Raw genomic sequence first — 20,023 nt, 5'->3', positions numbered from 1 at the left:
TGAGATTTATTGAGCTTCTTAAATCCACAAATTGCTGTATTTTGTAAGTTCTGCAAAATTCTCAGCCATTATCTGTTCACATATTTCTTTTGTCCCATTCTCTTCCCGAGACACCAATTATGTATATGCCATCATTTGTACTAATATATATATCCTCTATGTATCTTACCCTTTCTCCTGTATCTCCTACTTTTTGTGTCCCTCTGCTGCCTTCTGGGCAGAATGGCTTTTGAGTTCTTAATTTTGGTTATTGTGTTTTTCAGTTGGTAACTTTAATATCTTCTTTGTCACTCTTTTTTTTTTTTTTAAACCTTGGCACCTGAGCTAACATCTGTTACCAATTGTCTTTATTATTTTTTTTCTCTTCTTCTTCTTCTCCCCAAATCCCTCTGTTACATAGTTGTATATTCTAGTCGTAGGTCATTCTGGTTGTACTATGTGGGGTGCCACCTCGGCATGGCCTGATGAGTGGTGCCATGTCCCCACCTAGGGTCCCAATCAGCCAAACCCTGGGCCGCCGAGCAGAGCGTGTGAACGTAACCACTCATCCACGGGGCTGGCCCCTGATTTGTCACTCTTTACTGTTCCTAATTATTGTCATAATTTTCAAGTATGTCTAATATTTCTTTGATTATAGTAAGCACAGTATTTTTATAGTTCAATGTCTAACTACAACATCTGATGTTTCTGTAGGTCTGTTTCTGTAGTCTGTTGTTTCTGCCAATTTTTGCTCATGCTGTCTTATTTCCTTCTGTTCCTGGTGGAAAACTGTACACTGGACATTGTTCTTGAAAAATAGGTTTGTATAAACAATTTGAGGCCTAGGGTGATGGTATCTTGGCCAGATTTTCTTTCACTTCTGTCAGATACCTGGGGTGTTACCAGTCCCAAACCACCTTAATCCACCTTTATGTTCCCTCGCGATTGTGGTCAGGCTGGACGATGGCTTATTACCTTCCCACTCACCCTTCTTCAGAGAGTGGAGCTCTTTGGGATCCCAGACTAAAGTGTTAAGAGCTTTGTCAGGTTCAACACCCAGATGAGCTCTAAGTGCTGGCTTTTCTCCCCCTTGTCCTATAAGAGAACCAGGACTCAGTTTCCAACTGGTTTCTTCCATCTCAGTAAGTGTCCTCAGGGTAGAGAGAGTTTTTAGTCCTGGATTTACCATGCTGGATGCTTGCCTTCTTGTACAAGTAGGCCTAGTAATTTCTCATTATCTTCTTAGTTCTTCAACACTTTTGAGATTTTTTTCATCTGGCTATTTTAGTGATCCTCAGCCAGAAGTTTATTTTGAACTGCTCAGCCCACCATTCCTACTTAACCTACCTTTCTTACCTCATTTGAAGTAATTCAATAGAGACATCCAAGCACAAAGTTCTTTTCTCATTCAGAACACTAATGGGTACTAATTTTTTGTCCTTGAATAGAAGTATTTAACGAGAAGCATACATAATATCTAGTCATAGAGGTTTTAAGCAAGAGCTTCTGTTGATGTTACATTTTCTCTTCCCTAGTATAGGTTATCTTCTGGGAAAAGGATGTACAGATCTTGCTGAATTATCCCAGTCTATTAATCCCAATTCCTCTTACAACATGAATTATTACTCTGTAGTTTTACATCAGTGTTTACTGCCTTTGTACACTTTTGTCATAATTTATAGAAGAGGCCCCAAAATGTACAATTGTGTATTTGATGTTGAGTTAAATCAGTCGACATTTATGGCATAGTCGTTGAGTGCTAAACGGTGTACCCAGTGTGCTAGAGAGTTGCCCGCCAGACTCTGACTCCCCTCAAAGGGCCAGCAAAGCAAGTCCTCTACCTCAATTCCTGTGTTGTTTTTTTCTAGATAGCTGAAAAACTACAGAAATGTCGTTTAGAGAACAAAGATCTACAAGAGAAATTGTATATTCTTACCAGACAATGCAAGATTGTCTCAAGTGAGGAGGGTAGAGTTTTTATGCAGAAACGGAAAATTTACGATGAGTATGTTTCTATCTGTGATCCACACGTGACTCAACAAATCTTAGTTATGTGCTGCTTTCCTTGCTATCACAGTGGTGACTCTCCACTTAAGCTTACCCTGGTTTTAAAATCTATTGACAACAATGAAATATTCTTTACCCAATAATAAATAAACACACTCCTAATCTGCCTCTGTATATACTGAATAATGCTTTCCTCATATGGGTCAAGTCAAATCCATAAACACCAAATGCGTTATTTTTATTTCTATGTCAGATTCTTGAAAGAATAATCATGCTTTTATTCCATGAGGCCATCTAGAGAAACAATGATATTTACCTTCATGAGAAACTGGCTCTGCACCTGTATTCCATGTCTCAGAGAGGGGTTTGTTTGGTCACTGACATGATCCCCTAACCCAGAGACTGGGAAATTATTCAGGGAAGCCCCTATCATTCACTACCCTTTGGACCTCATTCAAGCACCAAGGCTGGTCAATTCCACTTCCCAAATAGTTCTCACATACATCCTGTCCTCCTCTCCAACTCCATTCGTTTCACCACTTTCAACCTTTTTGGTTTGGCTTGCCCCTCAAAAGTCCTTCCTGCTTTCTGGACCCAGCCCCACAGCCAAGTGGTTAAAGTTCTTCACACTCTGCTTCACTATCCTGGGTTCAGATCCCTGGCACAGACCTACTCCATTCACCAGCCACTCTGTGGAGGTGTCCCACATACAAAAAACTAGGGGGAGATTGGCACAGAGGTTAGCTCAGGGCAAATCTTCCTCAGCAAAAAAGAAAAGAAAAGAAGAAAAAGTTCTTCCTACTTTCTGCTTCACCACCCCTAACTTGTCCACCTCCCTTCCACCAGAACAGTCCTCCCAAAACATCCCTCTGATGTCATTCCTTTTCATCAGTCATTCAGTTGTAATCAGCAGGGCATGAATCCCTTTGCCCGACTGAACTATGAACAGATGAGGGAAGGCAGCTGCTCTGTCTCATTCAGCCCCGTATCCCCAGGACTTCATACATTGCTTAGCGGGTAGTGGGATTCAACACATCTTCTTAACGAATACTGCAGAATAACATCTTGCAAGCACGAATGGTGCAAGTAATAATCCATTACTACACTTGGAGTTAAATCATGTGAACGTGTAATTACAGCATGCAGGTCACTGCGGAGCCGAGCTCATGGTCATTGTCATAGCGTCTACGCTGCACAGAGTTGCTGCAGTTGTTTCATCTCACCCCACTGAACAGCCTCCTGAGAGTGATACTCTTAGTACTCTTCAGACGAAAACTTTCCTCAGATCAATGCGAAGTTAGTTATCAGTTTGAATCATGAAATGTGCTGATGACAAATAATTGTAACACTAATAATGGTAAATCACTGTTATTGCTTTTTGTCTTCTTCAGCTCAGGCTGCCATTACAAAATACCATAGACTGGGTGGTATAAGCCATAGAAATTTACTTCTACAGTTCTGGAAGCTGGACATCCAAGATCAGGATGCCAGCCCAGTTGGGTCCTGGTGACAACTCTCTTCCTGGCTTACAGATGGCCACCTTCTCACTGTGTCCTCACATAGTAGAGAGAGAGACAGCATGCTCTCTGGTGTCTCTCCTTATGAGGGCACTAATCTCATCATCTGGGCCCCACCCTCACGACCTCGTCTAAACCTGATCACCTCCCAAAGGCCCCGTATTCCCAGGCTGTCACACTGGGGGTGGGGCTTCAGCAGATGAATTCGTGGGGATGCAGTTCAGTCTATAGCAGCTGTGAAGAAGAGGAGACACTTAAAGCTCTTTCTGTTACAAGCACATTCCTATCAATGTCGGGAAACTTGAACAAAACCATAAACTGCCCATGAGTCTCTCTGCAAGTTGGAGACACAAAACAACCACTTTTTATAAAATGCCTCATGGCGCCCCACACTGGCTTGGGCACTTTACACCTCACTTAACCCTTACACCAGGTGACGTAGGCATTGTGATCCCCGTTTCTATGGATGGGAAACTGAGACTCAAGCACAGGTGAAGTTTCTTTTCAAGGTCACACTGCTAGGAAGAGCTAAAGCCAGGATTTAAAGTTGGCCTGACTGATTCTTCACCTTTCACAAGAGAACATGACAGAAGTGATGAATGGGAAAAGGGACACTGACTCAGCAGGATGGGACCGTGGAACTGCTCTTGCTGTTTTATGGTTACTATTACAGTGAATGTTCTCCCACAGCTTAGGAATTTTCATAAGTTTACATTTAGCCACCACTAGCAAAAAGACTCTGTTTCTATTTTTACTAATTTGTTTGGTAAATTGTTCATGAACTGAACTTTCCAAACTATTTTTTAAATTCTTATTTGTGATTGTGTATTTTCTAATGCTGGGGAGTTAAAAACGATGATTTCAACTTTCAGCATATGATAACTCTGTTTTTTTGTGGTAGAAATCAGAAACAACTGGCATTTATTGCTCAGAAAGAAAACTTCCTGTCACAGAGAAAAGTAGACATCAAGAACATGAAAGAAGGACTTGTGGTTCTCCATGATCTCCATCGGTATGCTTGTGGCCTTTGAAATTTTTAATCTTCATTCTTCTCTACATTTATTTTTTAATAAATGGTAACAGTAAATCTATGTCAGTTTCTAATATACTATAGAAAAGGAGGTTTATAATTGGCTCTCTCTGTTTTGCAGTCCAGAAAAGTCGTTATCACTGACTCTTTCATTGACAGGATAAACAGGTTCTGAGTCTATACAAGCTACTGGACATGACGAACAAATGGACCAGTTAGGGGTCTAGTGACCAGAATGTGCCCGAACATTATCACAACACCAACCCCTGTGATGTTCATTCCTGCCATTCTAATTCACTGTAATTTTGTTTTAATTATTCTGATTAAAACGTAATGCCTGTACGTGATTTTAAAATTCAAATATAGAAATGTGTAACTTACAGAGTAAAAGTTATGCTAATCCCTCCATCTCTCCACAGAGAAAATCACTGCTAACAGTTTGCTATACGTGCCTTCAAATGTACATACTTGTATATGTGCATATGTGTCCAAAAATTAGATTCTATTCTTCTAGAACTAGATTTTTTCCACTTAAAATTATATCTGGGTAACTTATACAGTGTTATGTGGCAATCATAGCTCAATAAAGCTGGAGAAAATTATAGCTGGGAGAATGATAAAACAAATATGGGAAAACAGTAACATTTGGAGAAGTCAGTGAAAGGTTATATTGGAATTCTTTGTAATAATTTTTACACTTATCCATTGAGTTTGAAAGTATTTCAAAATAAAGAGAAAAATATCATGTATATGGGACCTCTTCCCTCATTCTTTTCTCTAACTGCATAGTATTCCTTTTACAGATTATACTATATTTTATTTAACCAGTACTCTATTGATTGACATTTGGGTTTTTTTCTGTTTCCTGTATTACAAACAGTTTTCAAAATTGTTCCTCTGTCCACTCTTGTGACTTTTTCTTTATAATGAAATCCTAACAGTTGAAGTACTGGTCAAAGGAGGATGCATATATTTCATTTTATAGTTATTGTCAAAATATCCTACATAAATATTCTAGCCTTTTAGACTCCTACTAACACTGGGCATACAGCAACTGATAGTTTAGTTGGGCAGACAAACAAGACTAACACACATGAAATAATTAATGAGCCATGCATGACTGAAGAATACAGTGTGAATTTCAAAAAGCAGTCAAAGAAGGATGAAAGGAAGCAAAGTCAAGGAGTCCTTCTTTGTTGTATAAGGATTTAAAAGTTGAACTAGACTTTTGAAACAAGTCAGATTCTTCTGCTTGCTCATCATATGGGGGAATAATATCACCAAACACAGAGAGATACATGATTTGAATGTAGGATAGTGAAGAGACCAGCTTATAGAAGTCAGACAGGTCGTGACAAAATTTGAGCACATACCAACGGAAATCTAGAACATGGTGGGAAGTGTAGTTTTTGGGTTGCCTGTCCTTATATTTTTAAATGATTTATTTAAACATTATTTCTCATCATGTCAGCTTCAGAAAGGAAACTTACCCCCCCCCCCCCCCCCCCCCAGGAAAGAGCAGGAAAATGGAATTGGGTTGAATGGGGTTTTGCTTTCCTCATGAATAATGTGCATTTAGAATCAATTGCTGCGTCATCATTATCTGGTCACGAGGAAGCTCAGAGCTAAATTTGTGGCCAAATATTGATATCCATTTTTGGTTTTTAATTATTATTGTTGCTTTATTTCAAACTGGTTCAACTCCTTTGTGGATTAAATTAAATATGTAAATAAATAAAATCAATAAGGTTAGGACAAAGTAGGAGAACTTACAGTTCCAGGGGAGGATATTAGATTTATTTAGGCAGGAAGTTGAGAGCCCATACTATGATTTCAAATAGAGAAAAAAACGTGAGCACAGTTGTGTTTCCAGTTTTTTAACAGAGTTTCATATTTAAAGTTTCATTTATGAATATTTCTCTTTTAAAAGATATAAAGTCACATTTTACTTACGCGGACTTCAAATCATTTCTGTGCATGAAGCACTTAATAGAGGAAGAAAGGGAACGAAAATAATAAAGACTGCTGATATCTATGTGAGAGTCTTTAGATTTCCACACATCCTGGGTTCACAAGAACACCTCCCGTCCTTAATCATTACCCCTAGTGTGCAGCAATCTATACTAGTTTTCTGCATTATGTATTGTATCAAATCAGAAGTCCATCTAGAACCCAGAGTTCCTCAGCAATTTGTTGACCTTAACAGTTCCAGTGTCACGGTGTTATTTCCCTTCATGTCCTCTGTGTGCAGGAAGTCTGCCTCGGTCATAAGAGTCGTGACTTGCTGCTCCTGTCCCCTGTGTCTTTACAAATGATGACGTCCTTTCCTTGCTGAGATTACACCTCCATCCTGGCAATCCATGTTCCTCCCACTATTAAACACCACCTTCCAATAACCCTTCCTCACCCGCCTCCCCAGAGTCTGTTCTTCTCTGTCCTTGGCTATCCACCTCAATACTTGCAACATCCGTTCGCACTTGCACAAAATTGTCATTGTTTTTCTCTTAGTCTGTCCTAAAAGTTTTAGTGGCTTTACAAGGTTTGTTTTGTCTCCCAATTAGATGGTAGCCTTATTTTGCAAGAATTAGATATAAAATCTTTTATATATTCTAACAGTTCCCACAAATGCAAAATCCAATCTATTTTTCTTGTTTTTAGAGCAACAAAGCAAGTATATCGGAAACAAATAAAAATCCTGAGTGATAACCTGGAAAGAGAAAGTCAGAGATGGTAAAAAAAACAAGTTCATGTGTATGATAAGTAGTATACGTTATCTTAATGAACAGCGCCCCAAAGTTGGGAGAAACTCAAAGTGCTTGTCGGTTGCTAGAGTCCAAGGAAATGAGTTTCCTGTATTAAACTGTGTGAGTTCTTTCGGATCTAGATGTGTTTGCTAGTTTGATTTTTTGCCATTAAACAGAACCAAAGTTTTCCATTTCTATCGAGTGGAGTCACCAAAGAATAAAATTGCCAAGATCCGTGCAATGCCTCTTGTCATCCAGGCTTCGTGCGGACTAGCAGGGGCTGCTGTGCGGGGACTGAGGAGCGTGAGGGGACAGGCTCTGCAGGTGGACCACTTTGTTTGCTCTGCCTCTTACCGTCTGTGACCGAGGCTAAGTATTTCATAATCTCTCCTTGCTCCCATCCCTACCAAGTGGGAAATGAGAATGGCACCCACCTTGTAAGGCTGCTGTGAATGGGAAATGAGATGGTCCGCGCAAAGTATTTAGATCCTTGCCCGGCACCTTTCACCTTGTGAAAACTTAGCGGTATTTTCTTACTTTTGTTGCTGTTGTTATTGTGATTAATATTATTTATTAGACTCCAATTGCACATTACTACCCTTCTCCAATGATGTAGCTTTTTTATGTGATGGTGGAGAGAAAAATTTGAGAACCCAGAAGCTTGAAATCTCTTATTAGCTCTTTGGGTAATTTAGGTAATTCCATTACTATTTCTGCCTGGGCCTCTTCTTTTTCCATCTGCCCCGAACCTTCCCATTTCTATCCTTTTCCTAAAGGAGGTGAGCTGCCGAGTGCGGTTTGTCCACTGCCCCTTATCCTCCTGGACGAACTGACACAACTTCTTACGGTGAAGCAACTTGCAGAGCCAATGTTGAGGCAGTTAACCTTTCGTCTCATTGTTTCAGCTAATCTGCAGAGGCTGTGTCACTAACAGCACGCATAATTTTGTATGATCACAGGACGATTTGTTTTGCTTTGAATTTCTTCATCTTTTCCATAAACTGTTATGTCAATTTAATGCTAATTCTTTTTGTTCTAATCTCTAGTGTTATAACTCAGTGGAAAGTAGCTTGTGTGAGAAAAAAGCATGAACGTTGGGCAGTCAGGATAAAGAATGAAATAGAAGTAATGGCACATAAAATTCAGATTGCAGAACGTAAACGCGCTGAATTATTAAATGAGGTAAGGAAACTCGAGGGGCTTGGTATTAGTCCCCTACATTGCGTATCAGTGATTTTCCTTCAATATTTAATTAAGCCTTATCTGTTAAAAAGGTATTTTGCTTTCTGCTGACTTCATGTTTAGAGTGAATTATGTAACTGTCTTATGAAACATATCCGTTTGCCGTGTATTAACTATAGGAATTTAACAAACAAAGTAGTACTTCTCTCCAGAATACGTTTTTGAAGCATGTAACCAGAAACCTGGGGATTGCTCTTAGGATCTTCAAAAATAAAGAGACCAAACATTATTGATTTAGCTCCTATGTTTACCCTCTGCCCACCCTCCATCGCCCACCACACCTGTTCCCCATTTCCTCATATCATTTATAGATGTTATTTGGTAAGGAAATTAATCTCTGGAGGGGAAAAAAATCCCTCTCAGTGGTTCCTGGGGAATAACTTAACCTGAAATCAGAGCCAAATCTCATGCAAAGAGATAGTAAATTATGGGGCTGTTTGAAAATGTAAGGCTGACTGCTGTAAGAGTGATGACAAATCCTCACTTTTTTTTCTAATTAGACCAGTTTTAGAGAAAAAGAGATCAAGGAATTTTTGGAACAGATTGAAAAACTTACAAGAGAATTAAAACAAGAGGAGGAGGAATTTGTTGCCAAAGAAAAAAAGTTAATTCGAGTGTTGAGCAAGTATGAGGTAAGGTTTATTTTACATCTAAGAATAATTTCAGACGGCTTTATGGGGGGGTGGGGGGTACATTTCATGCTATTCTAATTAGTTAAATGTAAAATAAATCTTCTAGTATGAACAAGGCTACAATTTCATTCTGAATCTTTCTTCTTCTTTTCCTAAAAAAGAAACAGAGCAACAAGAAATATTTTTTCAGTTAAAATAAAATCACCCACTCCAAGTAGAAATGCTGGCAAAATCTGTGGAGACAGGCGGAGCAGTGCAGGAAGCCATCCGAGCCAGCATAAGTGGCTGGGGAGAGTTACAGAGGGCGAGCGAGGGGAACTGAGGCCAATCTCAGAGATTCTCCTTAAAGAGAGGGCGTGTACTGACTTGGGAATTGCCAAGAGCCAATCTGAGCTGGAATAGAGCACGGATGCTGGGAGAGGTGGGGAGAAAGGCACTGAAGTACCCAAGGGGCCCAGAGGTGGCAGGTCTCTCGAAACACAACAGAAAACCCACCTATCCAAGGTGATGGTGTTACCTTGAAAGGCAAGAGCATGCTTCTTGGGGACCGCCATTGGTGGAGGAGCTGAGGAGGGAAGAATGGTGGTGGAAGCCTTCTTGAACTTGATTTGGTTGGAAGAGGAAAAGAGGCCTGACTATACCAAAGAGGAGCTTTCTCTGAAGGCAGCAGTCCCTTGCTGGAGCAAGGGAGTAGGGAGTCCTTACATTTAAAAGTTCAGATCTTACCCCGTTGTAATGTAAGCCCACTGCTCCCACACACACCCTGCCCCATCCTGCAGAAACCCTTGGCAGATACCTGCTGCAAGACAAGCCAATTCTTTCTAATATGAATAACACAAAAGAAGCAGACACATCTTCCATACAGAAATACTACGAGGAAAACAAGCAGAAGGGGGACGAATCTTTACAACCAATGAAGAACACTCAGAAAAGTGATGCTGGAACAGATTAAAACTGTGTCAAACGTTCCTCTCTGAATTAAAAAAATAATGATTTCATAGAATTGCCAAGGAAGATCGGCAATATGGAAATATAGGAGCTCGGGCAAGAGATGTCACAGAGATGGCCAGAAATAGGAAGAGGTGGGACAACTCAGGGGACAAACAAGGAAAGAGAGCACTGCAGCAGCTCCTCCAAAACCAGAAGAAATGGAAGGGCGAGCATCGGGTGTAAAGCATTTGTCATTGGTTGTAGCATGTCGGGGTGCCCAGTGTTCTTCTAGATGCTGAAAAACAGAAATTAAAAAAAAAAAGCAAAACAAAGTGCTCTGCCCTATGGAGCTTCCATACATCCTTCCAGGTACAGCCTGGAGTGCTGTGAGGCAGTGTGCTATGTAGATACCTGGCGAGGGCGGCTCCTGGCAGAGGGCACGCTGAGCACGAAGGTTCTGAGGCAGGACTGTTCTATCGTGTGGGAGACAGTCCTGGAGGTGCCGGGGACTCCTGTTCAGGAAGTTGATGCTGAGATGGAATTAAGAGTGCAGAAGTTTATGAGAGAGTCATACCTGTGAAAGGACTGGGCAGCGGAGGCCCCAGGCCATTATGTGACCTGCAAACTCTCTCTGGGGAGCTCCGGAGGTATGATTGTCCATTAGAAGAGCCCTGCCTTGGGCAGAAATGACAACACCCTTTTACCACCTCCTTACTCAGTCAGTGGATTGGGGGCTACCCTGCGAAGAGCACAATCTTGTCTGGATAACAAGGCCGACTCTGAAGGAGCCAACCACTGGAGGCTGTCAGCCAACCACATTCCTTCCACAGGGCAGTGAGTCCTTCTTTGAAAGGAGATCCAAGAGGGGCATTTCCAGGCCTGCCACACCTTACAGGCCACTGTGAGTGCTCTGTCTTTTGCCCTCTGGGCTGGGAAGCCATCATAGGGTTCTGAATGAGGGGCTGAAATAACCTGATTTTCACTTAAGTAGGATCACTCTAGCTGCTATGTTGAGTAGGACTGAGGAAAGCATTGGTGGCTGCGGGAAGACCAATTAGGAAGCTAGAGCAGTGATCCAAGCGGTTCATGTAGCTTGAACCAAAATGGTAAGTGAGGAGGTGGTAAGAAGTAGTCAGCATCTCAGATATTTTTTGAGATAGAGCTGACAGAGTTTATCATCATAGTTAATGGTAAACCAGCGGGGGCAATCACCTTAGAGTCAGGAATAAGACAACGACACTGTTTAACATTGCATTCAAGTTTATACCATGCAATTAGGCAAGATAAGTAAGTTAAAGGTCTAAGATTGCAGAAGAGAAGGTTGCTGCAGATGGTCCTCCAGCTGCACTCTGCTTGCCAGGCTGTGGGCCCCACGGGGCTGTGTCCCCCTGTGAGTAATTCACGCAAAGCCATGGACCGATGGCAGCCTAGGCACCATTATTATAAAAGAACAGTGCATTTCCCCTTGATAATCACCGTCAATAACCCCAGGCATATTGGAATCCAATTTCTGCCTTTGGTTCAGTGGCATGAGGAGTCCCAAATGGGGAGGAAGCAATCTTAGATTTTGGCTTTTGGAAACATTATTGTATTCATGAGCATGGACTGGTACCTCCATCAGTCTCTCTTTTCCAAGGCTCCAACTCCAGGGAGTTGCAGCAGAAGCTGGAGTCCGTCATCTAAGTGTGCATGTGGCTCAGGAAGCAAGGAAGCTGTGGGAGGATTTGAAGGAGCTGCAGAAGCTGCAGCCTGCCCTGCTGCCTGACTCCAACAATCTGAGGCAGCAGACAACCAACAGCTTGCCTGAGCTGCAGCAGCACCTGGTACCCAAACCCTCTCTCAAAGCAGAAAACAGGAGCATGGTTTCTTATCAGGGCAGCACTGGCAGCCTGAGCCATGTGCAGGCAACGAGAATGAATTAATGCACTCACATACCTCCTTGTACCCGGAGCTGTTCTTTTTTAGAGATCATAGTATAGATAATACACCGTGGAATTTCTTAACACTGCAGTCTGGAGAAATTTACTCCAGCTCTGCTATGCCGTATTGTTAAATTGATATTTTTATGTGTGTTTTTGTCTTTCTGTATTCATTCATAAGTATTCTAATGGCAATTTTGGGAGGGGACATATCAGGCCAGCATCTTACTGTATTAATTAGGGCATGCACAAGCTACTTTATCAAAGAGATGCCAAAATACAGTGAATATAAGCACGATGTGTAGTAAAGGTTAGCAACCCTCTGTCTTTTATTAGGAAATTGGCCTTGGCTTAACTTTCTGGCTCCTTTCCCTAATAGCCTGATAAAAGTGGACTGTCAGTTGTGTTATTGATACCAAACCTCTTAGTCTCAAATTCATGTGCCCAATGCACAGCAAACCAATCACTGACCCACTGGTGCTTGGAGATGGAGAAAAGTTTTATTCGAATTGGCCAAAACAAGAAGACGAGAGGATGGGTTCTCTCAAATCAGCCTCAACAAGTGCAGAAAGCAGGGGTTTTTTGTAGAGCTAAGGGGCTTGGCTGGAAGAGTTTCAGAGAAACAAGAGGAACTCTTTCACTCCAGAGAGGCCCGTGGGCAATCTGACTTCTGGGCATCAATGGCAGCTGGGGGCTGTTCATCCAGCTATCACAACCTCTCCAAAGGCATTCTATTTCTTCTGCAAAACAAGCTCGCAAATCCTCCGGACCCCCAAGTCACCCCTCAGGTTAAACAAGAAAACTTACTGAATATATACAGTAACCCTCAGGGACCCGGCTTCATTATCTGGCAACATCGCTTGTATAGACGACCCTTGATTGGTACGCTGAATGTTGACTGGGAGGACAACTGGTGGGAAACCAGAGCATTGGGCTTTCCTGGGTTTGGTGCCTCTTTTAAGTGGGCATGTCCCTTGTGGGGACCTGGAAGGGATGCTCAAGAGATGTTGGTTCCTATCTAGACATGGGGCTTCTAAGCAGGAGGCATCGCACCCACTCGTGTGGGTCTCTTTCTCTTGCATCTGAGTTATCACTTAGGTGGGGTCAAAGGACACTAGCCTCTGGTTGGCTGTGTTGTGATAGGGGATAGCTTTCCCTGCTGGGGAAGCATCCCTGGCATTGCTCTGCTCGCACTCGGGATTTCCTTCAAATTATGTGTGTATACAACTTGGATAAGAAGAAAAACTAAAAATAAACATTTTTAAGAATAAATTGGATCAAGTGTGGCCTATTCAAATCTTGAGGGTCTGAGTATCTAGTTGAGAAGACCCCCTGACATGATCAGTACAGCAAGAGAGACGTTTATTTCTCTTTCCTGGTACTGGCCAAACAAAGGGAAGGGGACCAGGGCTGGAAGGACAGCTCTGCCATCCTCAACATGAGGCTCACATCTGTGCATCCAAGTAGCAGCCATTCTCATCCTCTTCTGGCCGGAAGAAGGAGGAAAGGACAAGGGAGCATATGCGCCTTCCTGTTGCAGGGGCAGGACGCAGAGTGGCACGCATCACTTCTGCTCACGAGCTCGTTGGTCACACCTACCTACGAGGGCAGTTGAGAAAGCACTCTAGCCGGCAGCCATACATTCAACTAAAACTGAGGAGTCCCGACATTAAAGCACTAGAGAACGGAGATTAAATGCCAGCTGCCTGTCTCTGCCTTAGTCACGATTTTAAACCCATCCTGACTTTCTAAGAGAGGTCTAAGGATTATCCCACTTGAAACTAAATAAAACCTGAGTTTGAATAATTAGACAGGCATCTTCACATTTTGCTCTGGGTACTTTTTACTCATTTATTGTAGTATTATATCCAGTAATTGCTACACCCTCCACATTTCTTACTTACATCCACATTTCTTAGAACTTGTGTATATTGTGTTTTGCTGACTTTTTTTTCATAAAATATGATGAACCAAGAGAAATTTTCTCAAATATGTTTTTGGTAGCGTCAATGGAATCATAGCAGTGGAGCTACAGAACTGAAAGGATCTTTGGAGAGCCAATTGAGTCTAGTCTCCTCACTTTATAGATTGCCAGAGAGACAGTGAGTCAGCCAACAAATAGTTTTTAAATATCCAGTATGTGCCAGATACCAATCTATGCACCTCAGGAGGAAACTAAGACAGACAGAGCTCTCCCCATCAAAGAACTTACATTCTACTCTAGAGTGTTGGGTAAATTCTCCAAAATCATACCTCACCATTAGCTTTACTTTCTTTAAAGCAAAGATTTGTTAAGGAAACGCAAAGTAACAGAATAAAGGAAAGTGAACTAGTCGAGTGTCTTCCACAACTCCACGAGGTGGAAGAAGAGTATATGGCCAAAAACAGACGACTGGAAGAGCTCAGTGATATTCTCACAGGTACGTAAGGAGCCCTTGATAACTGACCTCCAGCCCAGGTGAGGATTTCACTCTTGTCTTCTAACAGAGGCAGGCCATCAATCACAAGCCAGTGGTGACATTCTTCCAATTTTTCCCATCACCTTTAACTCTCAATTCTTGACTTTTTGCCCCATCTACCGATTTCCTCTCCTCCACACCACAGTCTTACTGTAGCTTTGGTCAAACTTTTTCTTTTCTCTTTTAGAAACTATTTAAAATTAAGAATTAGTAGCAACTACATTGTGTGGTTTTCTTCATCCTTGGTAAAGTTACCTTTATCTGCTGCCATGTGGAGAATTTTTCTGTTTCTTAACATGAATTTGCAAATTATATCTTGTTTCCAGCTATGGCTGTAACCATTGATCAAGTAGGTACTCCTCAGCCTTTGTTCACTAACCTCCCCTAAGGCAGAGATAGATAGAAGCTTTTCTCAGATCTGGGAGCTTCAGAGAGGATGTGAAATGTGTCTGAAAGGTTTCATATTTTGCATTCTATTACATGGCATAACCATGTGTGTATTTAATATAAAAATAATTATTTTCTCCACAAAAATTGGATGTGGTCATCTAAGCCTGTACCCCAAAGTTCATAGACCTAGAGGTGTGAGTCTAGCCTTGCATTTGGGGAGTATAGGATCGTTATCTAAGCAGTCCCTGTTAAACAGGACAACTTCCAGAACTTCTGTCTTCTACGTGGTGGAAGCAGTGCCATGGGATCAGAAGGCCAGGACCAAAAGTTACAGAACAGACTAGAATGGGAGCAAAAATGTGCACTGGAGCGGGACTGTACAGCTGGCAAAGATGAATACGGGGATAGAATTAAAATAGTGTAAGTCAAAATGGGAAAGTCATATGGAAACTCAATATGTTCAAATATGAAATAAACAAATATTCAAAAGTGAGTAGCAGTTATTGCCAAGGACAGTGGATTTTTGAGAATATAAGAATATTATGAGAGTAAGTCCCTGGGTGATTGGTCTGTTTCCCATGTCTTGCCAGGTTTTCATTTGGTCGGCTCAGGTAGGTTTTCCTGGTTCTTTACCAAGACTCACGATCCGAATGCACTCCATTCCCAATTTTCTACTTTCCCAATCTTCCCTCCCATCCCTTCTTTCACTAGGTGGAGGATGTAAGAAATACTGTGAGTATGAAAGTAAGCAGTATATTGCAAGTACTGATTCTCTTAGGGTAAAGAGAAGAGAAAATACTGAAGAAAGTAGAGAAAAGAAGAGAAGGCAGGAGGAAGAAAGGAAAGAGCCATAAGAGCAAAGTGTTTCAGAGAGGAGGAAACTGCTTCCCCTTTCAGCGGTGACCCCAGAGGAGAGACTATATGGGCTCAGTACACATACAGAGCAATGTGGCTACTTTGGTTAAATATGATGGATAAAACATGTGCATCTGTCTTTGCTCCCTAAGGAAACTTCACAAAAATGTGTGCAAAAGATTTTTTTTTTTTTTGAGGAAGATTAGCCCTGAGCTAACTGCTGCCAATCCTCCTCTTTTTGCTGAGGAAGACTGGCCCTGAGCTAACCTCCATGCCCATCTTCCTCTACTTTATATGTGGGACGCCTCCCACAGCATGGCTTTGCCAAGCGGTGCCATGTCCGCACCCGGGATCTGAACTGGTGAACCCGGGCGGCCGAAGCGGAATGTGCACACTTAACTGCTGCGCCACTGGGCCAGCCCCAAAAGATATTTTTTTTAAGGATAGAAACCCATAAATACAAAGAGACTGACAGAGAAGACATCAGCAGATAATAAATATCAGCAAATTTTTGAAAAGTATAATTGGATATAGAAGGTATTAGCAGAAATAAAAATATGAATAGCAAATGCCTGCAGAGAAGCTCATCATGGAGGCAAGAAATTCTCTCGACGGGCAGGACCTGAGAAGTCTTGGGCACCGGAGGACCCTATACTGTGAAGGCTGAGATGAGACGGGGGCTGAAGATTGGTTGAAAGTCTTCACACCCAGCAGTTAGACCTCCAGCTCAAATGCACTCTTCTGTGCAGCTGTCCGACTCTTCCTCCCCAGTGCTGGCAGAAAAATTAGACCAGAGGGGTCCAAACTGCAGGGTATCGCTACGACTGAGGGCAGAAGACAGCTGCTGTACTGAGACCCCCTTCCACTGCTCAGCTTGAAGGCTACCAGCCGGTTGGGTCGTGACTCCTCTGTAATCCCTTCCCCACCTGAAGAAGACGGTTGGATTTTTCGCTAAAGAAACCGACTGAGCTGTTTTGGAGAAAATCTCCGCAGAATCTAACATTTGAGGGTCCCCAAACAAAATAGCTGGCCTTCCTGATCACTGTACAGTGAAGCCCACCCAGAAACCAAACCTCTTAATGCCTCGCTCTTAGGTACGATTAGACATTGCAGATCACCAGACATCTCAGGAAAATGCCAATGTGAAAGAAACGAAAGCCGACAGAAAAACAGAACTTGGTGGAAGCATAGACAACGCTAAGAATAGAAGAATACTTTTAGAGAGATATTCTTAGAGACTATATATGCTCTCTATGTTATTCTGTACAATGTATAAATATTCTCTCTATATTGTAGAGAATATATCTTAAAGGTATGTTCTTAGAGAAATAGAAGATATTGCATTCATGAAAAAAGAACTTAAAAGAAAGAACAATCAGAGAACAAGAGCTCTTAGAAATGAAAAATATAACAACTAAAATTTTAAACTTCAATAGAAATATTATAAGAAAACTCTCCAAAAGTTGAACAAAAAATAAGGAGGTGAGGAAAAGGATAAAAGGGTAAAAAAAATTGGAAGACTATTCTGAGATGTTGAATAGCTAACTAACAAGAAGGCCAGAAAAAGAGAACAGGAAAAAAAAGGAAAGGATAAAGTTATCAAAGAAATAATACAAAAATATTTCTCAGAATATGAGTTTCCAATTTGAAAGGGCCCATCAGATCCCCAGAACAACAGATGAAGGAGAAGACACTGAGCCACATCCCTGAGGAATTTCAGGAGAACAAAGAGAGAGAGAAGATCCCAAAGGCTTCTAGAGACAAAAAGCAGATCTTACACAAAAGATTAGCGATCAGAATGGTTTCAGACTTCTTAACCGCAGTATTATAGCGGGAGTCAGAAGACATTGCCTTCAAAATTCTGAGAGAAAACAATTTCCAACATGAGCTACCCATCCAACTATCAGTCAAGGATAAATTTAGAGACATATTTAGATATGCAAGATCTCAAAATAGCTCATTTACTCTGTCTCAGGAGGCTACCACAAAATTTTCTTCGACAAATGGAATAAATTAAGAAAAAGTAGAGGATGTGAGATTCAGGAAACAGAAGGTCCAACAGAAGAGAGATGCGAGGGGAAGCCCCAGGAGGTCAGCTATGCAGCAGGCCTAAAGAGAAACAAGTACAGGAGGGGGGATGGGTGGGTGTGGGGGGTGCGCTGGAGAAATGGAACTGATGGATTACTTAAGGTGTTTCATCATGCAGGAAGTAATATCCAGAAAGATTTTACAATTCTGTTATAGCTTTTGATATAAATTAATGATATGTATATAGAAAACTAAGCAAATTTTTTCAAAGTGAGGCAGTTTTTAACTCCAAGAAAGCAAAAAATTGTACAAGAAAGGAAATATAATCATACTACACCATTTGTCTCATCAGTGAATAATATTTACATCATCATAATGATCTAAACAGTTAAAATTTAATGATCTAAACAGGTAAAATTTATTTAAACAAAAACCACTACTTTCTGGAGAGGTTAGAGGGGAGAGCTGTGGAGGCCGTGGGTGTGGGCAGGGGTGCTGGGATGAGGGTAAGCATGCCTCGCCCTCCGCCACTACGTTGAGAAGTAAGTGGGAAATGTCCTAAAATGATAATCAAGAAATAGCCACATAAGCATTTTTAAATGGTTTTTTAAAAAGAAAATTGAAAAAGAAAAAGGAAAAAGGAGTTAAAAATGATTGATTCTGACAAGTCAGAGACAGGGTGGATGCCCTATTAGACCTGACTGCTGGTTTTTGGTAGAAGCTGTATTTGACTTCTAAAACCAGGCACGTGTCTTATTTTGATTAATTTTTTTTAACTAAAGAAGATCGCAGGTAGTTATTTTTTCTCTCTCTTTTTTTTATAGCACAAAAGCAGGAGCAGAATTTAATGAATGGTTACATTTCTCAATGGACAAAGGACTTTTCAAGATACTTTAGCAGCACGGTAAAGAGTCAATGAATGCATTCGTTCATCTTTCTTTTATTACAATATTGGTGTCTACAGACAGTTGTACTTACCTGGCACCGTTGGAGTTTTCAGGAAATCCACATTTATTAAATTTACTCTTTTAACACTAATGTTTTGAAATTTTAATAACATACACATGTACACACACACATATATACATACATATATATATACATATGTGTGTGTGTTTGTGTGTGTGTGTGTGGAGAGAGAGAGAGACTCTAGAACTAACTAGTCTAGAGACTTGCAACTAACACACAACCTCGAGAAAATGGGGGGAGCCTCAGTTTCCTTATTCATAAGGTAGAGATGGGATTATGCTTTCTAAGGTTCTTTTCAGATCTGTTATTCTGGTAAATTCCCAGGAAGACGAGGGTAAGTCAGCAGAGGTTGCAGGGTTGGTGAGGGAGTGGATGAAATGGGAGCAGGTAAAGAGATGTTTACTACCTTTTTAAAATTTATAATCAATAGTTAATGGTAAACATGTGAACATGGAGTTGGTTAATTAAAAATGGAAACATTCTATTCTTTGAGATGCACTGACATAAAAAATAACTTTTAATATGCTGGGTGTAGAAAAATATGAAGGGGAAAATTACAAGTAAGTATACTATATATGCCATTCTATTTTCTTAATAAGATGCTGCTAGTGATCTTATACAATGAGCTATACAAGAAATAACGATTATGTGATTTATAGCAGTATAATAATTAACAACTGAATAGAGACTTCAGTAGAGAAAACAGTTGAGAATTCCGGAAAATCCATAAAGTAATATTCTTCTTCCTTCAAGATGTATTGAATCCTCCCGGGAAAACTCTCCACAACTTCCACTCCCCTTGTCCCCGTTTTTTTGTTTTTTGGGTGTTTTTTGAGGAAGATTCGCCCTGAGCTAACATCTATGCCAGTCTTCCTCTATTTTGTATGTGGGAGACGCCTCCACAGCATGGCTTGACGAGTGGTGCTGGGTCCACGCCCGGGATCCGGGCCAGCAAACCCGGGCGCGGACGGGGAGCACCCGAACTTAACTGCTGCACCCCCTGGCCGGCCCCTCCTCTTCCCCGTGTTTGCCAGGCAATTGTTCTTATATCAAAGTATATTCTATTTTGTGAAGTTGTCTCAACAACTCAGCTTGGGGTCCTAACTTGGGGTCCATGGACCTGCTTCCCAGAGTCCTTGAATAAATTTCCAGGAATCAGCTTTGGAGTTGAACATGAAGTTTTTCTAAGGGAAGGTCCTTGTAGCCTGTGCTGATGCCTCAGGAATTAATTAGAACCCCTCTCTGCATGTGGCCCAGGCAGTGTGATACACACACATATATACATACATATATACATATACACGTATACATATATACATATA

The 20,023-nt window shown here is 41.2% G+C and overlaps 1 protein-coding gene across 1 annotated transcript in view; it reads left to right on the top strand.

The window, feature by feature from the left end:
• Positions 1-20,023, top strand: part of CCDC175 (coiled-coil domain containing 175) — a 66,983-nt gene that overhangs the window by 33,488 nt on the left and 13,472 nt on the right. Inside the window, exons 9-15 of the mRNA XM_046647508.1 lie at positions 1,848-1,984; positions 4,405-4,515; positions 7,192-7,263; positions 8,324-8,459; positions 9,020-9,151; positions 14,282-14,420; positions 18,557-18,636. Coding sequence (XP_046503464.1) covers positions 1,848-1,984; positions 4,405-4,515; positions 7,192-7,263; positions 8,324-8,459; positions 9,020-9,151; positions 14,282-14,420; positions 18,557-18,636 — 807 coding nt within the window. The remainder of the gene's footprint in view (positions 1-1,847; positions 1,985-4,404; positions 4,516-7,191; positions 7,264-8,323; positions 8,460-9,019; positions 9,152-14,281; positions 14,421-18,556; positions 18,637-20,023) is intronic.

This window comes from Equus quagga, chromosome 20, assembly GCF_021613505.1.
Source record: "Equus quagga isolate Etosha38 chromosome 20, UCLA_HA_Equagga_1.0, whole genome shotgun sequence".
Classification (NCBI taxonomy): Eukaryota; Metazoa; Chordata; class Mammalia; order Perissodactyla; family Equidae; genus Equus; species Equus quagga.
This window is presented reverse-complemented; position numbering and strand designations above follow the sequence as displayed.